Below are 27286 nucleotides of genomic sequence, written 5' to 3'. Positions count from 1 at the left end.
ATAAAACAAAATTCCAAAAGAGTGGGCTGCCATAAGTAGTGGGTTTCCTCCTCACTGTAAGTTTTAAAATAGACAAAGATTGCATAATCCTGTCAATATCATAGAACAGGATAGTCTTTGAGGGATCTTACGACTCTGCTTCTTATTGGAAGAGAAGATTCACAGAATAGGTACTTGGGAAATGTAAATGAAAAAAATTAGAATAAGATGGAGTTGAGATTTAGAGAGGCTCTTAGGGGTCCCTAAGTATTCCTACTTTGGATAGGGAATGTCTTGAGATTTACTTTAGCTCTGGGAAGCTTAGGGACCTAGGGGGAGAGAGGGTACATTAGAATAGATGTTCTTATATAGAATTGAAAAAAAATTTTTTTAGTTGAATATAATTGATTTCCTTTGTATTTTGTACTTAAATTTAATTCAGAGAGAGGGGGTCCGGGGGTCCATAAGCTCCACTAGACCTTAAAATCAGAGGGTTCTATGATACAAAAAAGGTCAACTCCTAAATGTTTGATCTTGCCCATCATTCTAGCCCAAGGAATGTTAACTTTTTTATATAATGATGGACTCCTCTTTAGCAATATGATGAATCCTACAAATGAATAAAATACATAACATTACAAACTAAACTGATTACGTTGAAATCAAGAGAGAGGCATTCCTTCCATCATCCCACCCAATGAAGCAGCTAGTGTTGCATAATGCTTACAGCATCAGGCCTGGTCAGAAAAACTTGAATTCCAATCCAGCGTCAGACATACTAGTTGGGCGACTGATAAAGTCACTTCTGCCTATTTCCTCAACTGTAAAATAGTTACAATAGCACCTACTTCAGACTTGTGATGAGGATCAAATGAGATATTTGTAAAATGCCTGGCACATAGTAGCTACTTTGTAATGCTTGTTGCCTGCCTTCTAGGCTGACAGAAGACTTAAAGGAGACTTTCAGGGATCTTTCCCCTGGGTGTTTGGCCTAGTTACAAAGTGCAGAAAAAATAACATATATTGAGGGAAGACACTATAGCTCTATGTGCCAGGGCTATCCCCCAAAATTAAATCTGTTGATTCAAAAGTGAGGCGTATAGACAGTTTTTTGTATAGTAACCATACTGGGCAAGACTGTTAAGATGGAGTCTAAGGAAGTATATATAAGCAAGGTATGCTGTTTAAATTTAGTCCACTAATCTCTGTTGGTACTATTTTAAAATTACTATTACATATTTACTCACACATGCTGCCCTTGTTATTTTTCACTATTTGGGTTTTAAAATGCATAAAGAATGAGTCATTTGTGTAGAGTTTTTTTTTAAATTTTTAATAAAAAACAAAACAAAAACAAAAATATAAGTCACTAAAATCTTGGCAAGATAGCTTATATCCGGACTTGAGTATCAAAGGATGTATATCCAGAGGTTCAACTTCCACCAGACATGCTCTGGATCTTTTATGGCTATTTTGTAAACAACTTTTCAAGGTATAGTTACTACTTAGTAACAGCACATAAAACAGGCTAGCAGAGCAACCGTCTCTGTAAAACACCAGACCAAAGTATTCTTTCCTGTAGTCTTAACAGCTGCCAGTGTTCTTGGTGGAGATGCAGTTCAACCTAAGGCAGACTTAACATATTAATCCCAGCTTGATTTTTTTAAGTCACTCATAGAAACAAAATAGTTTTTCCTTGATTGATGGGAAGAAGTGAAATGATTTGTTGACTCTTACTGTAAGAATATGAATAATTTTTTTTTTCTGGATGATCCATTAATAGAAAAAGTCAAAACTGCTCCCCCACAAGTACAATCATTGCTTTCAAGTTGGGGTTCCTGCTCCTAGACTGCCCTGAGTCAAGAAATTACTCCTTTTTTATAAAAGTGTAGAAGTTTCATAGTGCTCCATGGTAATTAAAAATGCAACCAGAAAGAGATGGGCCCCCCCAAAAAAAACTCTTTCAAATGCGGCATTCCATACAATAGATGCAAAGATTTATTTCTTCCTAATCCTACTTGATTCTAGAAAAAAAAGGTAAAATAGCCCTTTTTAGACCTCTGACAAGGAAGAATAGCACCTAAAATAGAAATTAGTTTGTGGAACATCAACCATTAGAAGCAAAAGCACCTTCAACTTTACTTTCTACAGTCCTCCGCTCTACCAGCTGAGCTATCGAAGGGGTTATTAGCACCTTCAACTTTAAAAAGTGAATGAGACAAAAGTCTTTACCAATATTGATACTTCGTCATGATAAGAGATTTTATATAAAAAAGCAACACCTAATTATATTCCCAGAGCTAATTTTAGAATCTAGAAAAACTTCACACCATTAAGGAAACCTTGTATAATTGGTCCAAGAAGATTTTGAGTTCATTAGTCATAGGTACTAGCTGTCACTTGCTCTCCCTTATGAGGTTCCCAAACATTTTTGGTGCAAATTCCATCACCAAGTTGAAATATACTTTACTCTTTGGGCTAAAAACAACACTTTTCCCCCCACCCAGGCTCTTGAAATACTTTTGTGGGGCTTTCCCTTCCCATGATTCTTATTACCTCAAGTTTCGGTGATTAGCATCCAAAGCAAAGTTGGGATTTTCCCCCAGCCTAAGACAGCAAGAAATTCTAGTGCTCTATTCTGTACTCAGTTCAGAAAAAAGTGATTTGGGGTTCATCCAATCCATTCTATATAAGACAGAAATAAAATGGAAAAAGCATGTATAATTGCTGCAATAGTTTCTATAAAATTATTCACTTAGCATTGATTGCACTCTGAAGATTTTTTTGACAGTGAATGTGAAAGGTGGTTTGAAGTACTTACCTTGAACCACCGTTTACTATTAAGTAAAGATCTGTTTCCTTAAACTCATAAATACTTGGTGTCATGGTGCTGCAGACAAACTTTTAAAGGGCATTGACAAAAGTTGTGTTCCCAGTGCAAAACACTCCTGGATTTTTGAGTGAATGACTTGAAGCAGTCCTTTGTTAAATGAACTTCAAGCCAACAGTTGTTAAGGCAAAAGGTATAATTCCTCAGAAGAAAAATAATTGAGAAGCCCCAAGCAACGGGGCCTTTTTGTCTGTTCTTCTGGAAATAGAAGTCACTTTATAAAGAAAATATCAGTGGCTATTAGGACTGGGCATCATCAGGCGACATCTGATGCCCCAGATTTCTGGGTTCTTTTTATTGCCCACTGTTGGCCTGGCAATGGTGGTAAAATGAGAACAATTGATCTTCAGATGTGGAAGTGCTTCCTTTAGCACAGGAAGGGAGTTTTCTGTTATAATTCCAAAAACTTGTAGTGTCTTCAATGAGGGGATATCTCCAAGTTCACTGGAAAGGGAAATGTATACAACTTTTAGACTAGATAAATCCACATGATAGTTTCCTTATCAAATAATACAAGTTTTTATGTGATCTATCACAACCCCTAGCCAACCCAAGAAATAAGGGAGGAAAAATAATACAAAAATAGTAGCAAATTTGTTGCCTTGTACTATTACTTAAGCAGGACAAGATAATCACTATATGAAAAGTGACATGTCTGCTTTGTTGAATGAATGTTATTGTATGAACGTGTGATGTGTTCCATAGAGAAAGCTGCTCCAATGAAAAATGTTTGAAAGACAAGAAAATTAGCAGATGACCATAATTATCTCTAGTTAACTTCTCTTCAGATTTAAAAGTACAAAACAAAACACAGATCCTACACGTTCAGGTTAATGATTTCTATTCTCTCCTCCAAAATGTAACACACATGCTTATATGTTTAGGATTGTCTTTGTATATCTCCAAATCCAATAGAATGTAAGCTTCTAGAAAGCATGGGTTGTGTTGCTTTTTTGTTAACACCATCTTGCACCTTGTACTATGTAATTATTAGTGTGTAATTATTGAATTGAATTATTTCATGCAGGATACCCTGCTAGATGCTAAGAACAAAGATACCAGAAAAAAATGACAACTTTGCTGAAATTTTGCAGAAGATAAATTAGTGGGCAAATATTTCTTCAAAGTTATGAGTGAAAAACAATAGCTTGAACTACAATTTTCAACTACAATGTGAATTTCTCTTAGCAGCACACTAGCTGCTAATCTGATGTTATATAATGGCTTAAGTTTATATTTATTTAGAGTCTATTCTTGTCCACTTCACTTCATTTCTCCATCTCTGAGTTGGGCAGTCAAAGAATCAGAGAGAAGAGGCAATGTTTATTATGTGAAAGCAAAAGGAAATTAATTTTTTTTGGTACAAATAGGAGCTGTTTGTACAAACAGGAGCTCCTGTACAAATAGGAGCTCAGATGTAATCTGTAAAGCCTTAGCATTACACTAAGCATTACTTAGCATGGCCTACATGGTGTATGTGTGAACTTTATGAACTGAGCTTCCGATTTTAAAAGGAAATGGCATCTTCACAAAGTACAATTAACTATCAAATTTAGCCAATCTGACAAAACGAGCATATCTTAAAACTGAGCTTATCCCAGACTTAAAAACATTGCATTCCCAGTCAGGAATAGATAGTTGAAAGGAAGTAGTTATCAGTGCTTATCATTAGCCAATACCATGTTACAGAAAGCATTCCCAACCCCTTTTTTTCTCTTAACTCATTTTTCCTCCATGGGGAAATAGATTTAGGTGAAAATGAAAACAGGGCAAACAATTTCCTTACTGTCACTGAAATCTTGATTTATAGAAAAGGGTGACTGGTTGCCAAATATCAACACTGATAGGGCTAGGCATTCATTATCTCTAGTATCTTATTTGTTTGAAGGTACATGCCCTGTACAAAGTCTGAAAAAAAGAAAACATTTGTTTTGGAACACAACTAGAGAAGGCAGAGAGATAAAAGTTCCTTTTTTTGTTTGGGGCATTTACAATAAAAAGTTATTGCAGAGAATCAGTATTGAGTTTTTTTCAGTTGTGCCCAACTCTCCATGACCCCATTTGGGTGGAAAAGGTCTTCTCACTAATCAGATCTCATGCACTACCCCGGTACCACGTGGAGTGGCTGTACAAAGGTAGAGGGTGAATTTGAACACAGGTCTTTCAACTCCAGTGTTTCTATTCTTCCTATAAGCTTCTGGTAAATGGTTAGGTATCTGTCACTTAGAATGAAAATAAATAGGAAAAGCTGTCTTAGCCCAGTTGACTTCCTTCAGCCTGTTGATACATTTCTGGTTTCTCCTGAGACATTTTCAAAATTCAACAATCTTCGGTTGGTTCTAAGTTTCACCAGCCTTTGGTTACTGCCAGTTTTGATACTTTGCTATTAATGATGATGACTGGTGAATATTGTTTAATCAAATGATCATTAAAAAAGCTTTATAAGAAGGAAGCACTTACAGTAAGGTTGCTGGCACTATTTCATAACATCGGCTGAGTGACAGATGTTGGAGGTAGATGAGCTGATGAAATTCCTGGAAACAATCAGACTTCAGCAGGACACTGTCACTAAAAGAGGGTGAAAAGATGGTAACCAAAATAATTTTCTCTTATCACCTAAGAAATCTTTCTGGTAGCTACTTCTTCCCTTAAGTCATCCTTCTTCCCTTTCCCCAAGATAATTCCATCTTTCTATGACAAACTTAACAAAGATTCATACCTTAAGTCTAAATGGACCAGATTAGGACACCTTCCAACTAATATTGTCACATCTAAAAAGAAAAAAAAAAAGATATAGGCAATTAAACATAAATCTATACCAGCTGCCTTTCTCTGGGAAAAAAAAAATTCCAAATGGGGCATTCCAAACAATAGACTCAAAGATTTTATTCCTATTAATTGATTTTAGAAGAAAAATTGAAATAGCCCCATTTAGACCTCAGTGATAAGACCAGGAAACAAGACCAAAATTCTACCTAGCATCTAAAATAGAAATTAGTTTGTGGAACATCAACCATTGGAAGCAAAAGCACCTTCAATATAAAAAAGTAAAAGAAGCAGCAAGTTTTTTTTTTACCAATGTTGATACTTGGTCGTGATATGAAAAGAAATTTTATGAAAAAAAAAAAAAAACCCTAATTACATCCCCCCAGTTAGTTTCAGAATCTAGAAAAATAACCTGTTCAGGACAAATTTTATTCAAAATTTGTTAGTCATATATTTTTTGTTTTGAGGTAAAACAATCTATTCCCTTTCTTTACCCTCAATAAAATCTCTCATTTAGAAGTTATTAAGTGAAACACTTGATTAAACATGTATATCACCCACATTTCCTCTAATACCTTGTAGCAACCATTTTGCAGAAGGATCAAATAGAAAGTTGGTGCTTGGAAATCAGTTAATTAAGATGTAAAACTAGCAAGCAGCATTGGCCTACAAGATTTCATAATGCTCCCTAACCCAGATTAAAATACAAATGGAAAATGTTTAACAAAATAAATAAAAATACAATATAAATAATTCAAGTCAATAAATATGCTACTTCTGATCTAATTCAGCCTCTCCTTCTGAAGGAGAAGGGAATTGACTTCCCCAAGATCATGGAGCAGGTAAAAGGCAAAGCCATTTGCTAAAATCCCGAGCTCTTGACTCCTACTTCCATGTGCCTCACATCATCATAATGCAGTAGGAACCTACAGAGTTCAGGGTAAGGTGGTTTTTTCTAAAAAATTCCTTTCTTCAAAGCAAAACAAAACACCTTATGTAACACAAAATTTGGAGTTTCATTATTATCTAAGAGCTACTGTTAATCTGCTTTCTTGTGTTTCAGCTTCCTTTGGGTGATCAATAAGCTTTACCCTCATTTCCCCTAATACTTAGAGATCATATGGGCCCGTCTGGGTCTCATTCCCTTCTTTTATGGCTGTCAAACATTTGGGACTACAATACTGATACTTCATACTGAAATTAAGTATGTCCTTGCATGTTCCAGATTATTAAGAAAACCTGCTTGGGAAATGTTTTCTGCCTAGTATTTCTGAAATAATCCAGAGGGTTTCTAACAAACAGGACTTTTCAATATTTTGTCCAGAACGTTTATTGTCATCAGTTAACTCCGTTCTTTCCCAAAAAACTGATTAAGAGTCCCAGATATAGGGCACTTTGCCCCCCTTTTATAAAGGGATAATGATGTGCTTTGATTTTTTTTCTTCTGATATATGGGGCATGGAAGAAATGGGATACAAGCTGAATGGATAGGATAGGTGTAATACAAGATATGGAAGAGTATTACTTTGGGTAAGGAAGAAAAATCAAGAACTGACTTCTTCCTCTAAGCAGATGAAACAAATTTTCTTATGTCTAAATATAGGGGCACCTGAAAATAAATGGTAATGATCTTAGGGTATAACTGGTGCTAATTCTCATGTGTGTTCCAGGAAAAATTAACTCACTTAAAAAAAAATTCTGGCTATGTGTAGGAATGTCAGGAGAAGGGAAAGTAAGGTCTTCCTCAAGTGCATTTGGCAACTTAACTTTGCTCACTTAAAACTAGATGGTTCCTTCTCATTTACCTGATCTCTGCAGATTCTGTCGATACCCACTGAGATTCAATTGTGTCACATTTTCTGTAACAGAGCTGACAGCAACTTGGATGTGTTCTGCTGTGAAATCAGAACACCAGGAAAGGTTCAACTCATCCAAGCTGTGGAAAAGACAGAAATCACAGATGGGTCTGAGACAGACAGTAACTGAGAATAGGTTCCAAGGAAAGGATTCTTTGCATGGTAAAACAGTCCCCAAATCAGGCCAACTCACCTGATTCTAACAGGAGAGGTCAGCATTGTTCAGGACAATGACAAAAATGTTCAGTCATTTCAGTCCTATCCAGCTCTTTGTGACCCCATTTGTTTTTTTTTGTTTTTTTTTTTTTTGCAAAGATACTGGAATGGTTTTCCATTTCGTTCTCCAGCTCATTTTGCAAACGAACTGAGATAATTAGGGTTAATTTAATCAACCAGAGTCACACAGCTAGGAAGTATCTGAAACAAGATACGAATTCAGATCTTCCTGACTCCAGGTGCAGCACCCTACCCGTGCCACCTCCCTGCCACAGTCCTTGAAATACTTGAAAATTTAAATCCAGTGAACTCTTATATATAACCACCAACTACTTTTACATTCTGGGAAAGAAAAATTTATCCCTATTGCTCCCCACACCCAATGGTTGAAAAAATGATGGAGGATTTTTTTTTTTTTTTAAGTAATTGTATTCTCTGAAGAAAAGATGCTACTAATGGTGAGCTGATAATTTTTTTTAAGTGAACTATGCAATGACTACAATAACCTAAATGAAAATGACACTGACAGGAAGCCAAATTGATTAATTTTAAGCCCAGTTTTAGTCCTAGAGAACAATATGACTACAAACACCTCTTTCCTCCTTTCAGCAGACAGGTAGAGAACTACAGATACAGATCACTACATTCATTGTCAGATGACTGAAATTATTGTCAGTTTTATGAACTGATTTTTTTTGAAGGAGGGTGGAATCACAAAGGTTTTTAAATATATAAAAAAGTAAACCCTGCTTTAAGGAAAAAGGTAAGGCATTTGTGATCCAACACCCTTTTTCAAACCAAGGCAGTCATGACCGTTACATAAACTGATTGTATCATTATAGTTCTTCTGTATAAAAATGATGTTAGAAAAAGTTACTTATACATCTACCTTTACCTCAGTTTCTCATTCTGGAATTCAAAGCCTGAATTATTTGGTCTCACAAGGAAACAGTTTTTGTTGTTTTTTTCCCCCTGGCACTGCTTCTTAAACACAGCACCTGAGACCTAATGAATTACCTCACTCCCAAATAATCCATTTTGAATAGGTTTATCAGGGTATTATTTTTTTATCCTGAAATCCCACAAAGACTCTTTAAGAGGCACATTGGAAATACAGTATATCAGTGATTATATAAGCTATAAGCTTCTGTCATTCCTTTTCTAAGCAATATCTATCAAATGTCTGAGATCTAGTAAACATGGGGAAAAGACAGATTTTAAAAAATAAACCTGAACCACCATAAAAATTTAGGTTTATATTGATGGTATGTAGTATCTCCCTAGTTTGGCAAAGTCAATCCATTTAAGTGAAAAGTTATTGTAGAAGAAAGACAAGTCTGAAATATTGAATTCTACATTTCACATCTGCTATTTTTTCAATCACATAGACTTGAAACCCTAACAAGTTTTCTTAATTTTTAAAAAATGAACAAATATTTTAAGTTAGTCTGACAGCTTTATGACAAAGCAATTCCTACCAAGTACAGCTGCTCAGCAGAGTCCTCAGTGCAGAGGCTGAGAATCCGGAACAACCAGAGAGATTTAATCGCACTAAGTCAGAATTCTGAGCCAGATTTCTGAAAGAAAAGTCAGAAATATACAAATAGCAACATTCAGCATTTACTCTGTGTGTGTGTGTGTGTGTGTGTGTGTGTGTGTGTACATGTATGTTATGGGTAAGAAGGAGGGTAAGGAATCTAAATATACAAGACAAAAAAAAAAAAAAAAAAGGAAGATCAGTTTGAGAAAATGAAACACGATATACACAAAATAAGTAGAGAAGATTTCCAAGGTAACTCAAGTGTAAGATAGCATTATACAGACCCTATGCTTAAAGGATGAAGAAATTGAAAGAATAGGGTAAAATTTAACAAAGCCAATCTTAATCTAGGTCCTGATAGAAAGGAAGGATAGATTAATAGGGGAAAAGGAAGGGATAAGATGTCATTAAAGGAGTAAAAAAAAAAAAAAAAAAAAAAGCAATAGAAACATTTCAGGATGTGTTAAGATCAGAAGGCAGAAGACAGGGCTCCAAACTCAAATCAAAGGCCAGAAACCCATAAAAAGATTAGATGGTGTATAAGGCTGATCTAAATGGAATAAATTCTGCTTTTAAAAAAAAGTTTCTATGTGCTGCAGACAGCAGTTTTAGGGACAGTTCAATAAGGGTGCAAGAGCAGGAAAATCATTTTGTTCCCAGACTTTTTAAAGTATTGCCAATGCTGGAGATGCCCTCGCACTCCTGAAGCAATCCATTTTCATTTACAGCTGCTTAAGAAGAGATTGGCATAACAAATCCAATTACTGCCACATTATCTGCTCTGGGATCACTGGCTTCCCCAGCCATATTATGCAGCAGGTGTGTTTCTCACTTAGGGTTGGTGACCCACCTGACAATGGCATCTGAAAGCCTCAGTCCTTCCAAGCTCAGGTTCTGTAGTTTGCAACAGCGAGACACAATGCTCTGGAGGGCGGCCTCCTCTATTATACAGTTAGAAAGGTCCATGTGCTGCACCCGAAGTGGCCTGTGTGTAAACAAGGCAATCCCTTACTTAAACAACAATGGAACAAAGGTTCCATTATTACCATCCTTTGGCCACCCGCTATTTTGTTAGACAAGATCTTTCTTGACCCTCACAATAGGATGAGGAAAAAGGTATAAGCACTGTCAGCATCACTTTACAGATAAGGAAACTGAGGTTGGAAAGTTTATATGTCCCCCCTTCTCCCTCCCAGGTCAAAGATCTGGGATGTATCATAGCCTGGTCTTGTGATACCAAGTCCCAAGCTCTTATCACTATTGTGTAAACCTGAAAGGACTTCTGAGATAACATTTTTAAATGAATGCATGAATATGACTAGATACTGTGGATTTGATTTAATAGTAAAGATAAACACTGCTAATGAGAGGCAGAGTAGACTTAATGATGCCCACAGAAATCTCATCCTAAAAAATCGGCTTCCTCCTTCATCAGTTTCCCTTTACCCCTGGGACTCTGAATGGAGGGGGGAAAATTTCCATTTAACTAATACTTATCTCTTCATGTCCCACTTGGTCCAACCACTTGATACTTCATCAAGACCCTAACTGATATCTTTCCTTTCTCCCTCTCCCCTCCTTTTATCGGATTCCTTTTGTAGAATGTTTCCTCCAATTAGATTTGTAAGCTCTCTGAGGGCAGTATTTTTATCTCAGAGCTTACTTAATACTTATTGCTTTCTTAATGTTTTTTGACTGAGAGACTGGTAATGGATAATAGATCAGCCCTGAAGAAAGGAAGACACTGAGAAGTTTATTATTGTGGGACATAAAACTGTGTAACTTAACACTTAACCTTCTACTATAGCTAGAGCAGCTCACTAAAACTACATACAAATCACTGATGAGCAGTCAGTTGGAAGGCACTTACTTACACCTTCAAAACCAATGTCCTAAAGATGTAACTAAAAATTAAAAGGATACTCATTTGAGGCTTAATGTGCTTAATATGAGATTAGATAGGGAGGTGTGGGCCTAGGAGATGAACATATTAAAGAATAACAGCTGAAGTCAGGTTCTCAGATGTTCCCTAGGGTCTTAGCTCTTGTATTCCACTGACACTGGGAAGCATTAGACTAATTCTAAATATATTTTTGCTGAAGAGGAACTCTCTCCTAAAGTCCTCATCTTGTCATACAGAGGAGAACTTGATTTTCAAGTACTCTTAGCACAAGACAGCTCCCCACCATGGTTCAAAGACTCACTTTTAGTATGGGCCCAATAATAGTTATGTGTCCACCACCTGAGATTCAATATACATCTAGATAAGCCTCCCCTCAGGTCAGTGGTAGGGGATTAGGTTTTTTTTGGCCACAGTATATCACTTTACTGAGTCTCCCTAAGTACGAAGAGGACCTCAGTCTCCTTCAGTGGAATGAATACCTGCAACCAATAAAATCATGTAGGAAGTTAATAATTCCAGTTGTTCAGAAGTAGAGAGTACTGACTCAAGAGGTTATGAGCTTTGTGCTGCTATAAGACAATCACTTGCTAGCGATGCTGTTGAGCAGGGCGGGAGAAAGTCCTGCTCATGGGCCATAGAAGGCTCACAAAATCATCTGCTAAGCGATCATAGGCGACGAGCTAAAAGCTAGATACAACATCCCATTGCTTTAATTCTACAAGCTGATAATTTTATATGGCCTACGAATGATGTTATAAATATCCAAAAGGCCCTTGACAGAAAAAAAGGTTCCCATCCTTGCTGTAGAGGCTTCAGGTGAAGTCTGGAATAGATGGCAGAATCTTCCAGCTCCAAAAATCTACCATTTCCTTTTGTTAATCATATAATTATTATCTCCCTCCCTTCCCCCCCTGCCCTAGCAGGGACAATCTTACCTGAGATTTTGAAACAGTGGTGCATCCACATGTGATCTTGGGCAACGAAATGCAACCACCCCTACAGAGAGCAACTGCCCAATTACCCCTGGCAGTAAATGTTTCCCTGTTAGGTCTAAGGTCTGCCACAGCGATTCATCAAATCTGGAAGACAGAGTTGTTTTGGAAATTTAAACACTAGAAAATCTACCAAATCTTTCAGCCAAAAAATGAACTACCCTGGGTCTGATTTGAGACTTCTCTGTCTGATTTGCATTTGTCCATTAGCAGAAAAGTTTCCCAAAATCCCAAATTCCAAAAGTAATAATCACTCAAATGCTTGCTGAGGTTGAAGATAATCATGAAGGGCATCTCAAAACATTTTAGAGCATGGGATGGCTTTCTGGGAGGAAAAGTGATACTTGGGATAACTACAGTAATGTAAGAAATAGATTATCAATAAAAACTTATTTTAAAAAAAACCTCTATAGCAAATTTTAAGGGATTATTCAAATTCTTTAAAATTAAAAAAAATAGTAATTTATCATATTATAGTCAGATTTTTTAAATATATTAAATACCGGGGCTACTGCAAGAGGCTGTTCAATTCTTTTTTTCATATTAGAATATTTTTTCTAAAATGATCTCTTCTGTTTTTACTGAAAACTGTTGGGCTGATAATACAGGAACCTTGGATGCTAGGAGGGATCACTTTTCTTAGAACTGGTCATTTTAGGTTCTGAGAAGAAGATGCAAAAGATTTGGGACTTCAGCTTTTGAAACTCCATTAATAGTTGCCATCAGCCTTTCCCAAGGAGATGAACTTATTTACTTCAAATGGTTCTTCAGTTTTGTCCAGTTACCACATTTCAGGTCAATATTTCAAATTAGGAAATAAAAATTTTGCAACCCAGTGATTAGTACTTATTCTTTTTTCTACCTTTCTGTTTTTAATTATCTTTTCACAAACTCATAAAAAACAACAACAACAACAAAAAAAAAAAACACAACAACCTTGTAACCATAAGGTGGCAGGTAGAATTCAGGAACAACTCTAGCCTGAGTATTCACATAACCAGCCAACTGGATACTTTATTCACTTGGCTAGCAGAGAAACAAATCCACAACTGCCCATCTCAAGAGCAGGGTTCTTTTTAGAAGCCCTGGGTAAGTAGCTTCCCTGTGTTCTCAGGCCTATACTTAGCATTTGTATGGAAAAAGCAGCTCCCACTGACTTTCAGAAGTGCACATATTCCCTTTGGAGGGAGCCTCTTTAAGAAAAAAATTAGAGAAAACAGCCAGAAATAAAAATAACTGAAAAATGAAATTTTTATATGACCACTGAGGGTCTCTTCCAAAGCTGATTGTCCTGTGATTTTTTTTTTTTTTTTGAAAACTATTCTTATGGAGTAAAGCAAATAAGACAGAAGAGCCCAAGATCAGAGCAAGGCTAGCTCTAGGATTTCTGTCATTTCTGGCTGCAAGGATTGGTGAAAAAAAACACTAGTAGCAGATGGCTCAGGCTATGAGACAAGAACACTGTGAATATTAACAGATCTGGGAACAAAAGAAAGCTTACATGTAAGCTGAGAGTTAAAAAAAAAAAAAGGCACAAAAACAGTGTACAGTGGCTCAAGAGATCACCTATCTTCCTTTTCTTGGCTTTAGAAAGCACAGATTATTGATAACCATTGATCATCAGCTCACCAGTCTGATGAATTGTATTATTGAATTTTTGAAACCAATCAGCAAATACTGAAAGCAAAGAAGCAAAGCAGTAAAATACTCACGAGAGGCGATGCCACCTCTTACAAATCCCGGAGACTCTTACAAGGTCGGGCAGAGATAAATAAGAAAAGATTCCGAGGAGCAATTCGTCTGGAAGCATATCCCAAGAAATTCCTTGAATAAAACAGAAACAGAGCAGGTTTGTTTCCTCAAAATTCTGATTTGCACATGTAGGTAATAGAAAACTATCAAATTCTTTTGGCACAATATTAAAAAAAAGTATATGTGGAGGGAGTAGAAAGGGCACTGGATTTGGAGTCAGATGAATTAGGCTTGAATCTAGGATTTGCCAATTAATATAAGGGCGATCAGAAGAAAGTCATTCTGCTTCCTTGGAACTCAGTTTCCTTATTTGTAAAGGGGATGGGACTAAATTATAAAAAAATGGAAGAGCCTCTATCCCTCAAGAAAGGTTTACTTTTTTGGAGAAAATATTAAATACACACACATATCTATATCTACGTAGGTATAAATATGAAATAAATACAGACTATTGAAATAAATACAAGTTTCAAAAGGGAGGTCATAGCCGCCTGGGAGAAGAGGATAAGGAAAGTCTTAATTTTCAAATGAGCACTTTAGCCAGTTTTAAAGGAATTGAAGAAGTGCTTTCAAAGCATTGGGGATGGTCAAAGAATGCAGATCAGAGACAAGTATTGTAGAAGGAAGTAGACTGAGAAGGTTAGTTCGGCTGTATGGGCACAAAGCAGAATGCTTATATAATGAGACTAGAAAGACAGATTATATAATGAGGCTAGAAAGATAGTAGAGCCCACATGTCAGGGAGCTGTGTAAGTGAATCTATATTAATATGTATATATGTGTGTATATATTTTTTTAAAACAGACTGAGGCTCAGAGTATTGAAGAGTTCACCTTAAGCTGTGACAATTGTCAATCAATAATCCAAAGAAAGACAAACAAAGAAAGGTAAAAGAGAGTTCCCACTCTCAAGAAGCTCAGAGGCTAAGGGAGGAGGAGATAAAATGCAAACAATTATGTACAAACAAGCTATAATACTAGATAAACTAGAAATACTCAAGAGAGGGAATACACTAGAATTTAGGGTGATCAGGGAAGCTCTCCAAAGAGTTGGGAGATGAATAGGAAAGACATTCCAGAATTAGGAGACAGTGAATGAAAATGCCCAGAGTTGGGAGATGGAGTGTTTTATATGAGAAGCAGCCAGTGTCACTGATCCAGTCTCTGGGTGTGTTCAGGGGGTGGGGAAAGAAAGGGGAAAATTGTAGTAATAATAATGTGAAGTGTAGGGAGGCCAGAAAGATGGGGGAGGAGAGGAAACAAGTCATGAATGGCCAAAGAATTCTAAAATCAATAAAGCATTAATTATTTATGGGGCACTTATCAATTATTAGCTCACACATACAATGTACTTTGTACTGTTATATTTCTCATGATGCTGCAGAATATTAACTTCAGTCTAAAACAGAAAAAAACAAACAAAAAAAACACCCTAGCCTGCATTTCCTCTTACAATACATGAAGAACTTGTTTTTAAAAAGCTCTCCTCCCCCCAAAATTATAGTTTATCCTAGAGATAATGAAATGCTACTGGACTTTACTAAGACACAGGGTTAAGCTGATTCCATTGATCTCCCCTTCCACCTCCCAACCTTCTGCAACACATTTTTCTATTCAGTTTTGAAACTATGTGAACAGTTTTTTGCTTACTCCTACTACAGCTATAACTTCTTGTCATATGATATGGGTTTCATAGGAGAACAAGGACATAAGACAGAACCTCCACCCACAATAATAAAATGGAAGGCTGACAAATGTGGAGTGGCAAAGACCAAAGAAATATCTCCAAAACACAATTTCAACAGCCTTGGAAATAATTATTTGCTTTGATTTTTTCAAAGATGAGTAATTTGTTTATTGTGGAGGCTTGATGAGAAATAAACTTGATATGATCTAGTAAGAGAACACAACACAATCCATTTTGGGTGAAATAAATGTGTTGCAATGATTCGTCCAGGTGACATATAAATATATAAAATAGACACAACTTAGATTTACATAACCCTCTAAGGTTTACAAAGGTACCCTTTTTACTTCCCCACCCCATTATCCACCTTAGGGGAGTTACCATGCAAGTGTTAATTAAACATGGTAACATGTATGTTGTGTCTAAGTTTGTGCATATTCATACCCATGTGATATGTGTGAATCTATGTGAAATAGATAGAATAAGAACTTGGTAAATCTTTTGTAAATTCCAGGACTCTCTTGGGCTAATTATATAGATATTCCACAAAAATATGCCTTACTTCAAAAACTAGAAACATACACATCTTCAGGCTTCTACTGGCAGTCATGTTCTGAGACTAGCTTCTACCTCAGAAAGAACTGTATGACATGATAAATAGCTTCAATACTTGGCTACAAATTTCAGTATCTCTGTTGCTGTTTTTATGGAACCCACGTACACTATTTGGAACATGTCTCTGGCTGCAAAACATTTGACTGGGCTGTCAAGAATTTCAACAGGGGGGAAAATTCCACTATTATTCAGAATATTTCAGGAAAAAGTATAATTTTGAAGTTGAAAAAGAATTCAAAGCTTATCTAATCCCACAAATTCTGCCCTTTCCTCCCCAACACATCCTAGTCATCCTAAGTCACACCAGATTTAGTTTGAAGAAATTCAAGGATGTGGAACTCATTATCTTGATAAGGCAGGTTGTTTTAAGTGATTACACAGAAAGTTTCAACTTCTTTTGCCCTCCTCCTTTCCATAAATGTACTGATAAAGTATTGTTTCTTGTACATCACATTCTACCTGTGTTAACACTGGCTGTTCCTTGGACCTAGAAGACTCCCTACCCTACATCTCTTAAAATATATAGCTTCTTTCAAGACTTAGCTTAAATGCCACCTTCTGCAGGGTACCTTTCTTGTCCTTTACCTCTCCTCCTCCCCAGCTCCCAGCGACTAGAGCCGCTAAACTCATCTTTCATCTATTCTGCATGTATCTTTTATGTACCTAATTATTTCCAAGCATTGACTAGAACATAAGATCCTTCTATTCTTTGTAGCCAGACTCATAATGTAAGCACTTAATATTTGATTTATAGGAGAAGGAATGTTTTGGAAAAGTGAAAAATTAATTGCCCAGTTTACTTAACATATTGGCAACCTTAATAATTTCTACTTAAGGAAGGAGGCAAGACTTAATGTCAAATTTATAACAATCAATTCCTATGCTTACAGATCACTTACTGGGGAGGGGGAGTGAAGGAGAAAGGAGGATGAGGAAGGAAAATGAAATATTTTTTTTGCTCTATCTCAGCCAGCCCTTTTAAAGAGTACATGAAGTCAATTTCCTGAGCATAAGCAATCTAAGAATACTAACAAGACCTGTGACCATCACTTTTCCCTTATCTGGGTCATCTTTAAAACAAGAGGTTTGAAAGGTCCCATCTAGCTTTTAATCTTCTATGAATAAAATGCTCAGGCCAAATAAGATGAATTTGTTAAGAAGCTATTGCCAACTCTACTTATAACATAAGAAAGTTCAATTTCACATACCTGCCTAAATCTTATCCCTCAAGTCTAGCTACTTTGGGCAAAGTTTGTTCAGAGGAAGTAGTTTATGCTTACTCATAAAGATAATAAAATTAATAAAAATGGAAATAAAATTAGTCTGGAAGGAGCTTGCCTTTCCACTCAAGATGTACAGAGAAAAGACATCCCAGCTCGTTACTTGCTGTGCTTTAAGGTTTCTGATCCTAGGTAGGTACAGTTCTTTCTGTACGTTAAGTAAATAATGTCCTTTCTTGATCTTATCCCAGAGAAATGGCTCCTTAGTGTCTAACAGTGCGCCACATGATATCATGTTTCTATTAAAGAATACCTTGAAATGGAACAAACACTGGAATCAGAACTTGGATTGGAATCCTAGCTCTTACACCTATAAGCTGTGTGATATTGGACAATCACTTCATTACTTGAAATCTGTTTTCTCATCTGTAAAATGAGGGGGCTGGCCTGGACCAAAATAGCTACTGTCTCCCTCCTGAATTCCTAACTGGCATTTAAAACCCTTTAAAAATCTGGTTCCTCCCTACCTTTCCCACTTTTTTCCTTTCTGGTCAAAGTGGATAAGAATGGGGAAAAATAGTGTGGTGAGAATTCCATTCCAGAGAGGGCTGAATTTCTGGGTAGTTTAAATAGCCACAGCGACAGGTTAGCCATCTTGACAAATAAATGGCACAATTCCCTTTTTGGTCATCTCCTATATAAGGTCAGGGGGGTGTAGTCAGGATTATAAACACATGATGAAATAAGTCTCCCACAGGTATGACTCAGCTGGGAGGCCCAAGCTTTGAATTGTTTCACTTGCCAGAAGGGGGTGGGGGAATAATTCTCCAAGATGGAGTGCTTCAAACACATAATTTGTCCTAAAGATGTCTTGGTAGGGGACTGTCTGTTTTTTAAAAACATATAATTTTTATACACTAAATCAAAGATGAGAAGTAGTTTGTGAAAATTACTTCAGTGCACCGGGGTTTGAATGCAATTTCTAATGCTGACAATCAGTGTGATATAAGGCATTTTCCTTAATCTCTCAAGTCTGTTTCCTCATCTGTAAAGGGGTTGGAATAGATGGCCTGAGCTTCCTCCTAGCTCGAGGTATTTAAGCACTTCCTTGGAGTTCCACATGACTCATCCTCTTTAAACTGAGGCTGGTGGAAAGCCTGCAAAAAAAGGTAAAATGGCTCAGCTCCATGCTCTTTTCACCCAATATAGAAACCTATGGGGGCAATTAGCAATGCATCCTCCACTGGGGCAGTCCTCATTATGCAAGAGCAAATGACTGATGTACAGGAGTTTCCTCATTTGTAATATGGAATGGAATATATCTTCATATTTACTTATAAACTCATCCATGGGAAAAAAAGAAACTCCCTGTATTGCTGATGCTGACACGCTGGAAGTAGTGCCTTGACTTTTCAAGTGTTCCAGGGGAGTTCTCCCTCACTGAGCTCAAGGATGCATCCAATATAGTCCTGCTCTGATATTCCCTCATGACACAGGGTTAGCTTTTTTGAATGATGAGATTGGGAGAGTAAAGATCTCAATCTGGGGTCCATGGATTTTCAGGCAGTCCATAAACTAGAAAGGAAGGGAGGGGGAAAAGAAAAGAAGAGGAGGAAGAGAAAGAAAAAGGGAGGGGGACCATGAGGGAGGGAGGGAGGAAAGGAAAAAGAGAAAGGAGGAGGAAGGAATGAAAAATGAGAGGGAAGGAAGAAAGAGAAGAGGTAGGAAGAAATTATTTGAGTAGGCTATAAAGCAGACACGAGTACCAGCTGGTAAGTGTATGAGGCTGGATTTGAACTCTGCGCTTTCTGATTCGAGTCCTAGTACTCTATCTACTGTGCCACCCAACTATCACATTTTGAGAGAGGGAATCCTATCTTTATTTCAATATAATTTTTTAAACTAAATCTGTGTATTTTATTATTACATATTATATATTTATTCTGAGAAAGGGTCTCCAGCTTCACTTGATCAACACACACAAAAATTAAGAAACTCTGGGCCAGAATGATGGGCAAAGTCTAATAAGATGAAATTTACCCTGAAGTCCTACTCTAAGGTTCAATGGGCAACTGTACCTATACAGAATGAAGAATCATCTGTAAAGGGTCTGGAGTTTTTAACAAACTGCCAGCTTAGGACATAGTGGCCAGAAAAGCTCCTTCAAGGCAGCTGCTTTAAAAAAGTCTGGCATTATATTTTAAACTCAAACTGAAGCTGGATTATGTCCAGAGAGGATGCTAAGAGGAGTAAAAAACAAAGAACTGTTCCATGAGAACAACTAGAAGAAGCAAGGGATGTTTAGAGTGAAGAAGGAAAAATAAGACTGGATGGACAGATGAAGCGTCTATTTAGCATTTTTAAGACTGTCCGTGAACAATGAGAAGACTTGTTGAATTGCGGCACTTCCTCTCTCTTAATTATTTCTTATCAACCCCATATATAGCTTGTTTGTACTTTTTTGCATGTTGTCTGTTCCTTTGATTGGGAACTCTTTGAGGGTAGGGAATATCTTTTGACGATTTATGTATCCCCAGCACATAGCACAGAGCCTGGCCCATAGTAGGTGTTTATTAACTGTTTCCAGAAGGTAATATTAGGGCAATGGATGGAAGTTTTAAGTGATAGATCTGTGTTTCATAAATGAAAATATTTCCTAGTGACCAGATAACTTAAAGTAGAATGGGCTGCCTCAGTAGGTAGCAAGTTGTTCATCTCTGAAGACCTATAGAATCATTAAAGTGAAGCTAGAAATAGCCTCTTTACAGATGAGCAAACTGAGATCCCCTAAAGAGGTGCTGCTGGTCACACAGGTATTAAGGGGAAGGGCCTGGATTCCAATATGGGTTGTCCTGTCTCCAAATGTAGGTCTTTTTCAATGACCAATGGACTTCCATGGCACTAGGCTAAAAGATCAATTATTGAGGATCTTCTTGATACAAGATTTCTTTAACTTCTTGGAACCCTTTCAGCTAGAGAGATACTAAGATTTTTATGGCTCCATGTTCTTGGTAGACTATGCTCTCTTCTCTCATTCCCCCACATCTGTTCTCCTAAGGAAGTATCCCTGGTAATAAAGCCAAAGCTTCTTGCACAAATTACCCATAAATAACATTCTTACAAAATGTTTTCCCATATATCAATGTACCATCCCTGCTCCGCATCTTTCCATTTTAATTGTCTGGTACATCATCTCTTCTACAATGGTTTTTTCCTCTTCTACTACCCCTAGAAAACAACCAGGGAAGAAGACCAAATGAGAATTTATTGCTTTTCAATTTTCTTGTTCGAACACTTTATCTTTATTTGCGGGGAAATCATTTCTTTGAGAAACAGCTTAGCAAGGTGAGTGGTAGGACTTGGGAGCAGAGGTGGACTCACATCTCATTCCCACCACTTACTACCTGATCACTTACAAGACACTCAAACTCCCTGAAACTCAGTTTCTTCATTTGTAAAGTAAGGCTAAAAATACATGTAGTAGTACTACCCTCCCCGAGTTATTAGGAAGCTTTTTGTGCTAAATATTTGATATTATTAGAAAAATTACAATATATAAGGTAGATTAATTTTGGTTATATCAAATTAAAAAGTTTTTTATTCAAACAAAATACAACTCAGATTAGAAGGAAAGCAGAAAACTGGGGGAAAATTTTGCAACAAATATCTCTTACACAGACTTCATTTCTCAAATATGGAGAGAAACTTATAAAAATACAAGTTATCCCCTAATTGACAAATGGTCAAAGGATATGAACAGGTAGTTTTCAGACAAATCAAAGTTATCTATAGTCATTATAGAAAAAAAATGCTCTAAACCACTACGAACTAAAAAATTGTAAATTAAATGTAAATTAAAACAGTTCTGGGCTACCACCACACACCTATCAGATTGGTTAATATGACAAAAAAGGAAAATGATAAATGTTGAAAGGGATTTGGCAAAACTGGGACCCTAATTCACTGATTCAATCATTCTGGTGTGCAATTTGGAACTATGCCCAAAGCACAATAAAATTGTGCCTAACGATCGAGCAATACCTCTGCTAAAGCTATCCCAAGAGATCAAAAAAAGGCAGAAAGGACTTAGTTATACCAAAAAAAATTTTGTAACCCTTCTTTTTGTGATGACAAAAAACTGGAAATTGAGGGGAATGCCCTTCAACTGGTGAATGGCTTAAGCTGGAGAATATGATAGTGATAGAATAAAATTATACTATATGAGATGACAAGTAGGATTTCAGGGAAACCAGGAAAGGCTTACATGAACTCATGCAAAGTGAAGTGAGCAGTAGTAGAACACTGTAGTCTGTAATAGCAAAACTGTATGATGAATTGTGAACGATTTATCTATTCTGAGTAATACAATGATCCAAGAAAATAAATTCCAAAGGACTCATGACGAAACATGTTATCCACCTCCAAAGAAAGAACTGGTGTTCTCTGAATAAAGAATGAAATAAACTATTTTTCACTATTTTTTGTTTTTGTTATTTGAATCTTCTTGTACAAAATGAATAATATGGTAATATTTTATCTGTTATTGCACATGTATATATTGCACTGCTTACTGTCTGGGGCAGGGAAAGAGGAAGAAATAAAATTTGAAACTCAAAACTTTAAAAAAAATCAAAAGTTATTTTAACATGTAATTGGAGAAAAAAATTAAAAATATATACTTTTAAGAGGTAGATAATCAACAGGTAAAGAAAGGGAGAGCATGCCAGACATAGGAAAGAACATGGCATAACAAGGCACACATTACATTCTTGGAATAGTAGAATGGGCTAGATTTTTGAGGATCTTCTATTCGAGAGGAAGGAGTTTACATTTTGATACATGATATCTGAATATAACCATACTGATACAAGGTTCATTTGGAAACAGCAAGACAGATTAAAAATGGAGACATAATCTGTTACGAGGCTATTCCTTTTGTCTAGTCGGGTGATAATTTATTCCTGTACTGATACCAATGGGAATTGATAAAAGGGATCAGGTGACCAGGATATTGTAGAGACAAAATAGACAGTAATATACATCTAGAGCTGGAAGGACTCTTCTAGGCTGTCTAGGTTTTCATTTGATAAGGAAACTAAGGTCCAGATATTAATACCTACCCAGGGTCACATAGTAAGTGCCACAGATGGGATATAAACTTGGCCCAAGATTCTTCAGTATACAATGCTGCCTCCTGTCCTTATTCCAGATTGTTGTTCAGTCATATCAGACTTTTTGTGACCCTATCTGAGGTTTTCTTGGCAGAGATACTGGAATGTTCTTTTTCCAGCTCATTTTACAGATGAGGAAACTGAGGCAAACTATTGACACAGCTATTAAGTGTCTGAGGAGGGACTTGAATTTAGTTCTTCCTGCCTGCCTTCCTCCAGGGCTAACTCTATCCATTGCACCGCCCACTTGCCTAGTTTTAATGTTGTTTTTCCCTACTTTAAATCTCAGCCCAAGAAATAGAGATGTATATGAGACATTCCCACTTCCTGATTCTAGATTCTATGATGAAGTATATGTCATTAAAAAAAAAAAAAATTCATGGACCAAGATTTGTTGGCTACATGAGATGAGAAGAAAGAATAAAGATACTATGTTTTAAACATAGAAGACAAAATGAAAATTGGTATCATTGATGGAAATAACCAAGTTGGGCATTTTAGAGTGAAAGGAGTTTAAATTCAATAGGTATAGGAGCATGGAAGAACATAGGAGTCACAAGGAAGAACACGGAACATAGGGAGCAGTTCTGCTGGAACAAGGGACACATTCCATTGTAGGAATGTTAAGTAGTTCAGTAAGGTATATGTTGGATTTGAAGTGCTTGAGGAAGATCCAAGTTGTTCCTGAAGTAGCTAACATTCAGAAGAAAGGTAAGGGCTAGAGATCTCCAGATAAGAGTAGTAGATGAAATCCTAAGAGGAGCACTAAGGGAGAAATTAATGCTGGCTAAATTCAGAACCCTGGACAATATCAACTTAAGGGATGAGGAAGAGAATGCAAGAGGGAATCTATGAAATATTAACGACTTCAAGAAAGGTAAGAACTAAAAAGTTATTGGATTTGGCAATTAGGAGGTTAATGGTTACTTTTGAGAATACTTTCAGCAGAGTAGACAACAGACTCCAAGACAGTATGCATGATAAGAAAATGGAATATTTTGGGAATGAGTTACTTCTTCAAAAAGTGTTACTGAGAAGGGGAAGAAATGGAGCAAGAGAAGTTAAGCGAAAGCTTTTTTTAGTGTTTTGATGTTAGAATTAATAATATCTGTGAGGGCAGTTGTGTATAGAATTCCAGGTCTGGAATCATGAAGACTCATCTTCCAGATTTCAAATCTGGCCTCAGCTGCTTACGAACTGGGTGACCATGGGCAAGTCCCTTAATCCTGTTTGCCTCAGTTTCTTCATCTGGAAAATGAGTTGGAGAAGGAAAGGGCAAACCACTCTAGTATCTTTGCCAAGAAAATCACAAATGAGGTCATAAAGAGTGGGACACAATTAAAATGACTGAAAAATAACAATATACATCATTGTCTTTAGGCCTATGAAAAGGAGTAGAAAAAGAGAAAAGGTCAAGATCCTGAAACTGGACAAATCTGTGAGAAGCTGAGGTTGGAAGGAACAGGTGTGTGGTTGAAAAGTAGAGAAGGGAGTTGGTTATGAACTCAGAAGTTGAGAGGCCAGAAATAAATAATGAATCAATGTGATACTGTTCAATGCTTTCCATCACGGCTTAAAAAAAGTATCCACCTTTTTGCTTTAAAAATCAGGGAGAGATGGAGGTTATTGTTCTAACAGGCTCACTAAACCCCAGGAGAAGGGCAGCTAGGTGGTGCCACAGTGGATAAAAGGCCATGCAGTGTCTCAGACACTTATTTAGCTATGTGACCCTTGACAAGCCACTTAACTGTGTTTGCCTCAGTTTCCCCATTTGTAAAATAAGCTGGAGAAGAAATGGCAAAACTAATTTTGCCTAGAAACCTCCCCTTTCCCCCTCACAATGGGATCATGAAGCTGGACACCACTCAAAAGACAGAACAACAAAAAGCTTTAGGAGACTTTGTCAGCAGTATTTTCTGAAAGGGACAGGCTCTTCTAAAAGCTGCAATATTGTTCTAATTCTCTAAATCTGTGCTGTGTAAAACGTGAATGCAGTTATTTTCCAGGATAATTTAGTTATTATTTTCCTTTCAAAAGAATCTTAATGAAGGATGCCATATTTGAAGACTTACCTATAGCTAGAGATTTATCTAAGTTTATCTCCCAATTATAGCTGGTTTGGGGTTGAGGAGCCTTAATAATCTACCCAGTACAACCACTTACAGAAATTAAGTGTTTTGCTTAGATTGCACAGCTTGACCACCACAAAAGATAACATCTTTTGTATTTCAGCCAGTCTTGGATAAACAAACATCCATTAAACATTGATAGAATGTCAAAAGAATAGACACTGGGTCTGGGGCATTCCTTTCTTCCTAAGGGATAACCTAAAATTGTTTGTGCCAGTTCTAAATGTCAGTAGCCTTGGAAACCAGACTAGGGGCAGCTTCTCTGTCAGAACTTCATAATCAGGACAACTTTTTTGGGCCCTCTTCCTATTTCTTAAGCAAAGTCAACACTTATTCCAATGAACATTTACTTAGCTTCTTAGCTCTGGGGATTAAGTTTTTTGTAGCTGTTCAGCCTTTTTTAGTGTATCTTATTTTCTCAGATCCCATTTAGCAACCTTGGCACCATCTTGGCAAAGATACTAGAGTGGTTTGCCATTTCCTACTCGAGCTCATGTTATAGATGAGGGAAGTGAGTTAAGTATAGCTAAGTGACCTACCCAGGTTCATATAGCTAATGTCTGAGTCTGGATCTGAACACAGGAAGATGAGTCTTTCTGACTTCCTGCCTGGCACTCTATCCTAGGAATAATCCTATAGTCCTTAACTGACCATGGACTTTATGCCAATTTCATGCTCAAATACTTATCCAATGGCAATTGTAAAGACTATGGGGAAAATGGCCTATGAATAAATACAGGTCAAGATTATACACTATAAACCAAAGCCTAAACCTGTAGGATCTTCATCTTACAAGCTCTTCTCCATAGTTTATTCATTCACTTCTGCATGTCACAAATCTAGAAGCTCAGTCTGACCTAATGAAAAGGCAGGAATGTGTAATTACCAGCTACATCTTCAAGCAGATCAAGCCAAGAAAATGTAAATATTAAATATTCCTGGACAAGACTGAAAACAGTGACTAAAGTAATCTTTTTTTGGGGGGGGGGTCGATAAGAGGAGGGGTACCTGAGGGGGGCCTGGAACAGTGGTTTAATTAATTTAGAAAACTACAGCCCTCTACCAATACAAGTATATGAAGTACTGTGACTAGCCAAATATCACAAGGCCAGTATGGATTAAAAATGAGAGAACCCAACTTTTTCTAGCTCTGCCCCCACACCATATAATAATTAAATGACTCAATATTGAAATCCTTAAATAGAATAGATCTGGAAAGATTTAATTATTCTGCCACATACTTACCTGTGTTGCCTTGAGACCTGGACTTGATGGGCCCCTTCCATCTCTGAAACTATGACCTGGTGTTTAATAATCATCCCTAAAAGTTTTCTATGAGCTCCTGGAACAGTTCTGCAGTAAAATAAGGAGACTTTTCAGTCTTTCAGATTTATACCTCTGCCCTAAAACATACCTGAATTGTTTTCTTTGGATTGCCTCGACCTGCGGGCAATCACGAAGTCCTTTTCCTTCGCTTTCACCTTCTGCTTTTTTGGCGGCGGAGCTTGAGTTAAGAGCAGCTCTTGGGGGATGTTTTCACTGTCCACCTTTTCCTTCTCCAGAACTGCGACCCCCATTCCCGAGAGCAAATCTGGTGTCTTGTTAAGATCCCATCCCCAAGTGAAGGTGATATTAACATTGCTGTTAGAATCGGGAATCTCCTGGAGATGTTTCCTGCAGGAAATGGACAAGTTGCATCCTCATGGCTTTCTATTAACTAAGCATTCCCAAAACCGGATGCGTCCAAGCCAAATCGACAAATAAGGGCTTGCAAAACCATCTCTTGTATGTAGATAATACTGCTTACTTGGATACCACAGCTGACTTTTAAAAAATTGGGGTGGGAAGGGGAGAGGGAGACAAAAGCTGGCAGTTAGGATTTATGTGCATTTATCAAAAACACATTTTTCATGCAGACAGACTAGGTTACCAAAGAGGGAAGGAGGGAGGGAAACAGGCGGATAAAGGGAACCATCCATGCATTTAACACCCACATTCAGGCAGTGAAGCCAAATAATAGCTTCCAGAGTCACGAGGCGATAAACTCCATTCACAAACTCACAATGACCCAAAGCAATTAAATGGAAACGGTTAAAAAGTAAAGATAATGGTGAGATGCATAGCATCCACATTCTCCTTCTCCATACATCCGCTGTTCAACAACGCAAATGGGTTTGGTTACCTGTGCATGATGGGCAAGCCGGAGCAGAGTAGGGGATTTAAGTCCTTGCATTAATTGCTCAGCTCTGGGTCCCCGAACTTCCCGCGTACCCGACCAGCAGCCGCAACACCACGCCCAGCAGCAGAATCGAGACCCAAGCGAGTATTTCCATTCAACCCGCGCGCGGAACCTTTTCCCTCTCCCTGGTAGGCGGCCTCGGGGAAGGAGCACTGCCTGCTGGGATTCGTAGTTCTTGAAATAGCCATCCTTTGGTCCTTCCTCCTGCCAAATCATCCGTCTGCGTCAGTCCCTTCATTCCACTTTCGTAATTCTCGCGCGCTGTTTCGTTGCTCTCCTCCCACCCCCAGCCTCGCCCGGCCTACGATAACCCAGAAGCCCTCGCGGGGCGG

At 37.4% G+C, this 27286-nt stretch overlaps 1 protein-coding gene across 1 annotated transcript; it reads right to left on the bottom strand.

The window, feature by feature from the left end:
• Nucleotides 1–1296: 1296 nt before the first annotated feature.
• On the bottom strand, nucleotides 1297–27163 carry SKP2 (S-phase kinase associated protein 2). Its single transcript, XM_051989872.1, has 10 exons — nucleotides 26898–27163; nucleotides 26130–26389; nucleotides 13855–13966; nucleotides 12086–12229; nucleotides 10098–10232; nucleotides 9186–9284; nucleotides 7441–7571; nucleotides 5589–5640; nucleotides 5330–5437; nucleotides 1297–3313 (listed from the first exon to the last, which is right to left on the bottom strand). Exons 1-10 carry the CDS (start codon nucleotides 26903–26905, stop codon nucleotides 3100–3102), a joined length of 1263 nt encoding a protein of 420 aa, XP_051845832.1. The 5' UTR covers nucleotides 26906–27163; the 3' UTR covers nucleotides 1297–3099.
• Nucleotides 27164–27286: the final 123 nt, after the last annotated feature.

Source organism: Antechinus flavipes, chromosome 1 (assembly GCF_016432865.1).
Source record: "Antechinus flavipes isolate AdamAnt ecotype Samford, QLD, Australia chromosome 1, AdamAnt_v2, whole genome shotgun sequence".
In the NCBI taxonomy this organism is placed as follows: Eukaryota; Metazoa; Chordata; class Mammalia; order Dasyuromorphia; family Dasyuridae; genus Antechinus; species Antechinus flavipes.
The sequence above is the reverse complement of the archived record's forward strand: the minus strand, read 5'-3'. Positions and strand labels throughout refer to the sequence as shown.